Genomic DNA, 9,258 nt, shown 5'->3' with positions numbered 1-9,258 from the left:
ACACGTGCCCTACAGGGACTCCAAGCTCACTCGGCCCCTCCCGGACTCGCTGGGGGGCAACAGGGACCTGACAACCAATGGCCAGTGAAGGCGAGGGGAAGGCAAGGAGGTTCCTGGGGAACGCTGATCTGAGGGTTTGGTGCGTGATGACCCCCTGCAGGAGGAGGCTTTCCTATCCCAGGCTGTAGGTTAGAAGGCAGGGACCTTGAGGTGCTCTGTGACCTTTGGCCAATTATGGTCTGACTCAGTTTCCTTATCTGAGCAACAGGGAGAGATATTCCTAAAGGCAGTGATATAGCCCAAATGAGAAAATAGATGGGAAATACTAGAAAATTGCAGGGACTGTGGCTCATCTGCATCACCAGAGCAGAGGACTCTGGCAATTACACATTATAACCTCCCTGACCTTGTTAGCCACCTTCACTGGGGTCACCCACTGTTGCCATGGAAACTCTGGGCCTGGTGGTCCCAGTCACCATGTCTCAGGTTCTGCCCTCTTGAAAGTCCAGGTCCTTTGGGCATGAAAGCAGTGGGGGAATGGGGTGGGAGCAGGACCTCTACTCTAAGGCATTGCTTCTGGGGGCTGCTGTGTCCCTCGTCCTCACCCTGGCCTGACTGCACCCCCAGCCAGACCATCATGATTGCCTGCGTGAGCCCCTCAGACCGGGACTTCATGGAGACACTCAACACACTGAAATACGCCAATCGGGCCCGCAACATCAAGAACAAAGTAGTGGTAAACCAGGACAAGACCAGCCAGCAGATCAGTGCACTGCGGGCTGAGATCGCCCGCCTGCAGATGGAGCTGATGGAGTACAAGGCGGTGAGCATGCCTGGCCACTGCCCACCACCCCTAGTGGAGCCAGTGCCCTGCTGCGCACCCTCTGCCCTACAGTCTCACCTGGGCTTCCTAAGCATCCCCCCACCTCCCCACCTGCTCCTCATGTACCTCCTGAGTATTGGCTGTGTGCCAGGCATGATGCTTAGTACCAGGGCCTTACCCCTGTGAACCAAACGCAGTCTACACCCTCAAGGTTTTTGAGTGCTAAGTCTGAGAAAGAAGAACATCTTGGCTCTTGTTGCATAGATCTCATGCACAGGGCAGACACTGTCTGGGTGTTTTCATGTTTACTTAACATGCTGTATTGGAACAAATGAGACTGCTAGGCTGTGATACAGAACAGTTGACAATGGCAACCACAGGAATAGACCAGTGTGCTGCAGCAGGGCAGAGGAGAGAGCTGGTCTTATTCACTTGGGAAGTCAGGGAGCACTTCATGGAGGAGGAGGCCTTTTATATGAATTTTGAAGAATAAATAAGTTATCAGCAGAAGAAGGTGGGGCAGGCACTCTAAGCAGAGAATAAGCCATGCACAAAGAAACAGAAATGCTAAAAAAAAGAGTGTTTTGGGGGAAGTGTCTAATTTTATGTGATCAGGGCTGAAGTTACCAACTGGTGCCATGGCCTGAATCTGGCACACAGATGGGTTTTGGTTTGGCTTGTATGTGTTTTAAAAGAATGGACTTTTAGTTGTCAATCTTTTTGAAAGTCAGGAAGTTTCACTTTTTCTGGAAAATTTTGAAGATCCAACAACATATGGCACTAAGTTGTCTGGAGTAGCATAGAGGCTGCTCCTTTTAGGTTGAGTCTGTGACTCTTTTAGCTCCAGTCTTCACCACTCCCTATTGTCTTACACCAGACTGACTCACTCATTTATGGCAACAGCCTGGCCCAGGTAGGGTTTTGACCCTTGGATTAGCATTTTTGGAGACAGGAAAGTGAATAGTGGAAAGGTAGGTCAAGATGAGATTGTGGGAGGCCTTGAATGGCTGGTTACAGAATTTGGACATTTTTGTTGTCGAGGGGAGCTATGTAAGGTTTTGAGCATTGGGAGACCAGAGCTATGTTTTAGGAAACCCGAGGCAGGGTAGATTGGCAGTGCTACCATATCCAGGGAAAGGCTGGGCACTGGCAGAGAGGCGCATCATCACCCCCTTCCCCTCCTGTGAGCTCCGGGGCCTAACTGCTCCCCACCTGCCACTCCTCTCAGGGCAAGCGGGTGATTGGGGAGGACGGCTCCGAGGGCTACAGTGACCTGTTCCGGGAGAACGCCATGCTACAGAAGGAGAACGGGGCACTGCGGATGCGGGTAAAGGCCATGCAGGAGGCCATTGACGCCATCAACAGTCGCGTCACCCATCTCATGAGCCAGGAGGCCAACTTGCTCCTGGCCAAGGCTGGTAAGTTGGGGTGCAAGCAGGTCAGCTCAGAGAACCAACAGCTGGGACACCCCCTCCCACACCCACCCAAGATGTCGGGTGGGCTAAGCTGGCCAGTCAATTCACAGGCAATTCGTTTGTGCATTTTTTCAATTGATTTTAAAACGTTTTTGTACAACACAAGAATACATCCTTCTTGATAAACATGCAAGCAATGCATCCGTATGTAAAGAGAAAGGTTAAAATCCCCTCTCACTAAACTCTGTACCCCACGCCCTCTCTACTTCTCAGAAGGAACCTTCGCAAACAGCTTGGTATATATTTTTCCACACCTTTCTCAGTACATTTGTTTTAAATATGAATATTGTACCCCACGCCCTCTCTACTTCTCAGAAGGAACCTTCACAAACAGCTTGGTATATATTTTTCCACACCTTTCTCAGTACATTTGTTTTAAATATGAATATATGTTCACATACATCATATATATGTGCATGAATGTACACTCTCTTTTTCTGTATACGAGATCATATACATCAGTCTGTGGCTTCCCTTTTTCATTTAGCATTATGATTTAGAAATCTTTCCATATGAAAACCTGCTTAAGTCTTTTAAGCTGCTGCATGGTGTTCCATAGGCGGTAGTGAATAGTTTATTCAACAGCCCACTATGGATGGACATTTAGGTTGCTTCCAATTTCCCGCTATTAACAACAGTGCTTGTATGCGTCCATGCACACGTACAAGTATTTCTTTGGTAAAGACGCCTTTTTGGAAAAGGCGCATGTGAGCGACCCTATTGCAGGCACAGATACACGACGGCCAGTCTTAGTGCAGAAGGTCCCTGCTGTCACTTACGGTCTTTATTGCACGCCCCTGTTGTCCCGCCCAGGTGATGGCAATGAGGCCATTGGCGCGCTGATCCAGAACTACATCCGCGAGATCGAGGAGCTGCGGTGAGCGAGCCCGCGGGGGTGGCGGGCGGTGGGCACGCGTGGCCTTGGCCAGGACACCGCTCACTCGCTCTTGGCACGCAGGACCAAGCTCCTGGAGAGTGAGGCCATGAACGAGTCCCTTCGCCGCAGCCTCTCGCGGGCCTCGGCTCGGAGCCCCTACGCCCTGGGCGCTTCCCCGGCCGCCCCGGCCAGCTCCATGGAGGATGCGTCCGAGGTGATCCGCAGGGCCAAGCAGGACCTGGAGCGGCTAAAGAAGAGGGAGGTCCGGCAGCGGAGGAAGAGGCGAGTGGGGGGCGCCACCTGCCCCCAGCACCCTGCGGCGCACGCTGATCCAGAACTACATCCGCGAGATCGAGGAGCTGCGGTGAGCGAGCCCGCGGGGGTGGCGGGCGGTGGGCACGCGGGGCCTTGGCCAGGACACCGCTCACTCGCTCTTGCCACGCAGGACCAAGCTCCTGGAGAGTGAGGCCATGAACGAGTCCCTTCGCCGCAGCCTCTCGCGGGCCTCGGCTCGGAGCCCCTACGCCCTGGGCGCTTCCCCGGCCGCCCCGGCCAGCTCCATGGAGGATGCGTCCGAGGTGATCCGCAGGGCCAAGCAGGACCTGGAGCGGCTAAAGAAGAGGGAGGTCCGGCAGCGGAGGAAGAGGCGAGTGGGGGGCGCCACCTGCCCCCAGCACCCTGCGGCGCGCCCCCTCCTTGGGGAGGACTGCTGCCCACCTGTGTCAGGAGGGACCGACCTCCAGCCCCCTCCCAGGGGCTCCCTGAGTATTGCTCGGGAACTCGTGGAGCAGGTCTGCTCGGCCTTGTGAGCAGAGACATCCCCTCCCCTCGATTTTCTCCAATGCTGTGCTTTCCCCAAGGAGAGGAAGGAGGGAGGTTAACCAAGGTCAGTCTGGACTGGGGGCGAGAGAAAAGCAGCAGATGCTCCAGAGCAGGGGTCTAGCCCCACCTCATGCGCTCTGGGCAAGGGCATTCTTTACCCTCTCCGTCCCTTCCCCCCTGCCTCGTGCCCAAGCAGGGCTGGTCCCCCTCATCTGACCTCCCCTTCCGTCCATGAGCAGCCCAGAGAAGGAAGCCTTCAGAAAGAGGGCGAAGTTCCAGCAGGACAACAGCGAGGAAACCGACGAGCATGAGGCAGAGGAGGTCGGGACCCTGCCCCGCACCACGCCTTACCGCCATGGTCCTGCTGGGGTCGGAGCCCATGCACATCCTGGCACAGGGTGGGGGTGGGTGCTGGGCCTGCATCCGGTTGACCCTTGTGCTTCCTAATCTTTCTGACTGGTTGCCATGGTGATCTCCATCCCTCAGGCCCCCACCTCATCCCAAATGGATGGCTCAGTGAGCACGGCCCTCCCAGAGGGGCTCACTCAGGCCACTGGGGAGGGTGGTCCTCTCTGGGAGTGGGGTGGGCAAAGGGGGCCTTGACTGGGGCCTGCCCCAACCCCCACCCCACACCTGAGGCATTGTGTCCAGACTCGCCTCTGCTTTGGGCCCCCCTCTCCCGAGGCCAGGCCTCCCCTAATGGTGCTTGGTGCCCAGGAGGAGGAAGAGCGAGATGGCAGTGGCTGTGAGGAGGACGAAGGACGCGAGGACGAGGACGAGGACTCGGGCAGCGATGAGAGCCTGGCCGACTCGGACTCAGACCCTGAGGAGAAGCGTGCGTGGGCCGGGCTGGGGGCTCGGGGACGCCTGGCTGCCAGTGCCCAGAGGTGGGGTCAGGCCCTGCTTGAGTTTTCAAAGATAGGGTTGTCCGGGGCCCAGACCCACCAGACACGAAACAAGTGACGGCAACGGTAGTGATAATAACAGCAGGGAACACTGAGCGCTCGTCAGGTGCCAGGCACTGTGCTTCCTTAACCCTTACATGGCTTGGTCCTTTCAGTCCTCACCTCTACCGCGTGCGTAGGTGTTAAGAGTTTTCTCTATATCACCATCGAAAACCAAGCTCACAGAGGCTCCGTGACTCTCCCCGGTTTGGTTGGTGCAGAGCAGGGTGTTGCATGTAGATCTGGCCGGTGCTGAAGTCCACTCCTTTAAGTGGGCCACCTGCTCCCTCAGCCCTGCCCTGCTGCGGTCTCTGGCCCACAGCCCTGCAAAGCGCTCTTGGTCATCGCACCCTTCTCCTCCCAAGCTGGGGCCCATGTCACCCACAACAGGTGGATGTTGGCCTCTGGGGCACAACAGGGGTGAGAAGGATGTCCAGACCCCCCTCCCAGCTCCTGAGCCCAGCCTTGCATTTCTAGGGCTGCTCTTTCTGCCCCATCCAGCCGTGCTCTACCCACGGCCACATTTATCATTTCTCCCAGCCTCTGGCCGCTGATTGGTCATGGCTGGCCAGAGCAAGACCTCAACCCCCCAGGGCTATCCCACCCCTTGCCCCTCGCCTGGCACTGGGCTGAACCTGGCTCTGCCCCCACAGAGATGAACTTCCAGGCGGACCTGGCCGACCTAACGTGTGAGATCGAGATCAAGCAGAAGCTGATTGATGAGCTGGAGAATAGCCAGCGGCGGCTGCAGACGCTCAAGCACCAGTACGAGGAGAAGCTGATTCTGCTACAGAACAAGATCCGAGACACACAGCTGGAGCGCGACCGCGTGCTGCAGAACCTCAGTAAGGCCAGCGCCACCCCACCCGGCCCCACCCAGACTCTCGCTTCCCCCAAGGCCCTCCCCTGTCAAAAGCACTACCCAGCAGCCAGCATTTGGGGCAGCTGGAGCGCGACCGCGTGCTGCAGAACCTCAGTAAGGCCAGCGCCACCCCACCCGGCCCCACCTGGACTCTCGCTTCCCCCAAGGCCCTCCCCTGTCAAAAGCACTACCCAGCAGCCAGCATTTGGGGGATTTACCTGGTTTTCTAGGCAAGGGACTTCTGACCCTCTCACTCTGGCCCTTTGACCTACAGTTAAAAGTTATGTGTAACCCTAGTTCCTATGCTACGTTTTAAAGTAATCTTTGTTTTCTACTATGATCTTATGTGTTAGAATCCTTTATATGTCGAGGCACGTGAGCATGATACGCACCTCCACCCTTCTGATTCGGTCCCTTGGGTCTTTTTCTTTGGACCAGTTTATAAACCTTTTCTCACATTCTGTCTGCCTCACACTGCTCTTCAGCTCATTCATTCTCTTTTTGATTTATTCATTTGTTCGTTCACTTACTCAGCAAACATTAGTTGAATACATCGTATAGAGCAGACGTTATTTCAGGTGCTAGAGATACTGGAGTGAGCAAAATACCTGCTTTCATGGAGGAATTTTTACAGTCTTATGGAGAGAGACAGACATCAACAAAATAAATAAGCAGAATCTATAGCATATCAGATGGTGATAAGTATTACAAAAAAAATAAATAAAGCAGGGAAAGGGGATAGGAAGTGCTGGGGAGTGGGTTGGAGTTTTTAAAAGGATGGTCATGGAAGACTTCACTGAGAAGGTGACATTGAGCAAAGCGTTTAAGGAGGTGAGATGGTGCTAGAGCAGAATGAGCGAGGGGAAGAGCATTCAGGCAGAGGGAACAGAAGATGCCAGGGCCCTGAGGCAGCCATGTGCCTGGCATGTTGGTGAAGTGCTGAGGGAGCCAGAATGGCTGAGTACAGTGAGAGGGTCACAGTGAAAGGGCAGAGAAAAACTGTGGGACAAGGACATGTCAGTCATTGTGAGGACATTGCAAGGAGGGAGATGAGAAGGTCTGGAGTTTTGAGAAAGGTACGTGATGTAAAATTTAAACGCACTTTTGAAAGAGCACTCTGCTGCTGTGTAGGAGAAAAGGACGGGAAGCTGGAGACCACTTAGGAAACTGTTATAAAGATCCTAGGAGGGATGGCTTGGACCGGAGGTGGTGAGAAATGGTCAGATTCTGGAGAGATTGTGAAGGTCGAGCCAAAAAACTTTGCTGATTGATGAGTGGGGCTGTGAGAGAAAGGGGAGCCATGGATGTCTGGGGGTGTGAGCTTCTGGAAGCATGGTGGTGATAGCTACTGAGATGGAGTGAGGGGGTGGAGATGAGGAGATCGGATGTGCCTGTTCAGTTTGGCAGCTCAGGTAGGAGAGTCTAGGGTGGAGAATCGGCTTATTCCTTCTGCTCCAGCCCATGTCACTCTGTTCTCTTGCTAACTCTTCCCCTTCCCACTGGCCTCAGCCCTGTCCTCCAACCCTAGATCATGGGTCAAAACTGAGCCAGCATGAGTGGGCCACAGGACCCTCACAGGAAGCTGGGGACCAGGGGCTCTGAGATCTCAAGATGAAACCCCTCCCCCATGTTCCAATCAAGAGCGAGAGTAGAAAGGGCCCTTGGGCATCAGCTAGTCTGTCCCCCTCATTGTTCAAATGAAGGAACAGGCTCAGAGAGGAGTGACTTGCCCAAGGTCTCGCAGCGAGACTAGAGCCCAGGCCTCCTGCCTCCGCGTCAGTGAGCCCACATTTAGTGGGAGCACCTGAGGCTGTGACCCTGACAGCTGCGTCTTGCTGTCTAGGCACCATGGAGTGCTACACGGAGGAAAAGGCCAACAAGATCAAGGCAGACTATGAGAAGAGGCTGCGGGAGATGAACCGGGACCTGCAGAAGCTGCAGGCCGCACAGAAGGAGCACGCCCGGCTGCTCAAGAACCAGTCGCGCTATGAGAGGGAGCTGAGGAAGCTGCAGGCCGAGGTGGCCGAGATGAAGAAGGCCAAGGTAGGGGCTGAGGGCGTGAGGAACGGGGCCAAAGGGTGGCCGTGCGACGTCTTAGATTGTTTAGAAATGATCATTGCTGTCAATTGCGGATTTTCCTCCCAAAATGTGACATTTCCTGGTTCAACCCTGTGCTGGCCCTGGACATTTCCTCTTAGCTGACTGCATTGTCCAGGGTGACACAACCTTGTCCCAGTAGTGGGCCAGTGTGAAGGATGGTGGGGTGCCTGGAGGGACACGTGCAGGGCAGGTGAAGAAATCAGGGAGCCTGCTCAGTGCTGCCCCCTGTGGTGGGAAGCCGTGCCACAGCTGCCTCCAGTCTCCATGGAGTGTACCTGAGGCCCCTCATCTGGTGCAACCCTTGCCTCGAATAATAATTACCATTGTTGGAATAAGTTATTGTGGCCAAGCTCCAGGCTAGTCACCTTACATACATGATCACATTCAGTCTCTAGTAGAACTTCATAAAAGAAGTCTTGCTGTTATGTCCACGGTACACATGGGAAAGTTAGGCTCAGAAAAGTTGATCCCAGCTTCTGAGAGGGAGCGCTGGTGTGCACACTTACTTGTCTGCCTGCCAAGCCAGTGTGTGTTCTGGGGGACACGATGCTTCTCTTTTCTACTTTGCCGTGCCCGAGTCTAGAGAGTCTCTGGGGCCTGGGGTTCGCCCCTGAGATTCTGGTTTCAGGGCCCAGATCTTTTCCTCCAGTGTCTGGGTGTGTCCTGGCTCCTGCCTGGGGCTCAGCAGATCTGCATTCCCTTTGTGTCCTCTCTCCACTGGAACTTCCCAGTCCTACCCTGACCCTCAGCCCCTGGCATACCCCAGCTCTCCACAGCCTTGGGCTAGGCCCTGGGGCTGGACGCCCTAGCAAAGCCTGGCACTGGTGGCAACTCCAGCAAGCTGTGGAGGGCCGGCCTTGAGCACAGAGACACAGGAAAGGGGAGCTCCCCTGTGCTTGGGGCTGATGGCATAGGGGTTTGCATTGTAGGAACCCTTAGTAATTGTGTCCTCACCGCTGACCCTGCTGTTATTGACCAGCATGAAGAGGAAAGAGACGATGCAGTGATGGCTGATATAGATTCTGAGAGCAGGTGGACCTGCAGCTGTCACTGAGACCCAGCTACCTCACCTGGGCAGGCTCTGTCCCCAAGTCCAGGTGACAGGTCCATGGGCTCCATTAGTCTGACCAGAATGAAGAAGGGCCTGCCTTGCTGTGCTTGGACCATCTTGGCCTGAGCAGGCCCCATCTTCCCTTCTACTTCAGTGCATCCACACTGTGGGGTATTGAGACAGACTCCATTAGTCTGACCAGAATGAAGAAGGGCCTGCCTTGCTGTGCTTGGACCATCTTGACCTGAGCAGGCCCCATCTTCCCTTCTACTTCAGTGCATCCACACTGTGGGGTATTGAGACA

The 9,258-nt window shown here is 55.0% G+C and overlaps 1 protein-coding gene across 1 annotated transcript in view; it reads left to right on the top strand.

Annotated features, from left to right (window-relative positions):
• KIF21B (kinesin family member 21B) overlaps window positions 1–9,258 on the top strand; it is a gene marked incomplete at its 3' end in the record, with an annotated part of 32,858 nt that overhangs the window by 10,781 nt on the left and 12,819 nt on the right. The window contains exons 9-16 of the mRNA XM_008581054.1: window positions 628–823; window positions 2,052–2,241; window positions 3,112–3,175; window positions 3,257–3,457; window positions 4,237–4,318; window positions 4,715–4,832; window positions 5,595–5,786; window positions 7,647–7,846. Coding sequence (XP_008579276.1) covers window positions 628–823; window positions 2,052–2,241; window positions 3,112–3,175; window positions 3,257–3,457; window positions 4,237–4,318; window positions 4,715–4,832; window positions 5,595–5,786; window positions 7,647–7,846 — 1,243 coding nt within the window. The remainder of the gene's footprint in view (window positions 1–627; window positions 824–2,051; window positions 2,242–3,111; window positions 3,176–3,256; window positions 3,458–4,236; window positions 4,319–4,714; window positions 4,833–5,594; window positions 5,787–7,646; window positions 7,847–9,258) is intronic.

The sequence above is a fragment of the Galeopterus variegatus genome, unplaced genomic scaffold (genome assembly GCF_000696425.1).
Source record: "Galeopterus variegatus unplaced genomic scaffold, G_variegatus-3.0.2 Scaffold2242, whole genome shotgun sequence".
In the NCBI taxonomy this organism is placed as follows: domain Eukaryota; kingdom Metazoa; phylum Chordata; class Mammalia; order Dermoptera; family Cynocephalidae; genus Galeopterus; species Galeopterus variegatus.
Note: the sequence above shows the minus strand (reverse complement) of the source record. Positions and strands in the feature narration are given on the sequence as shown.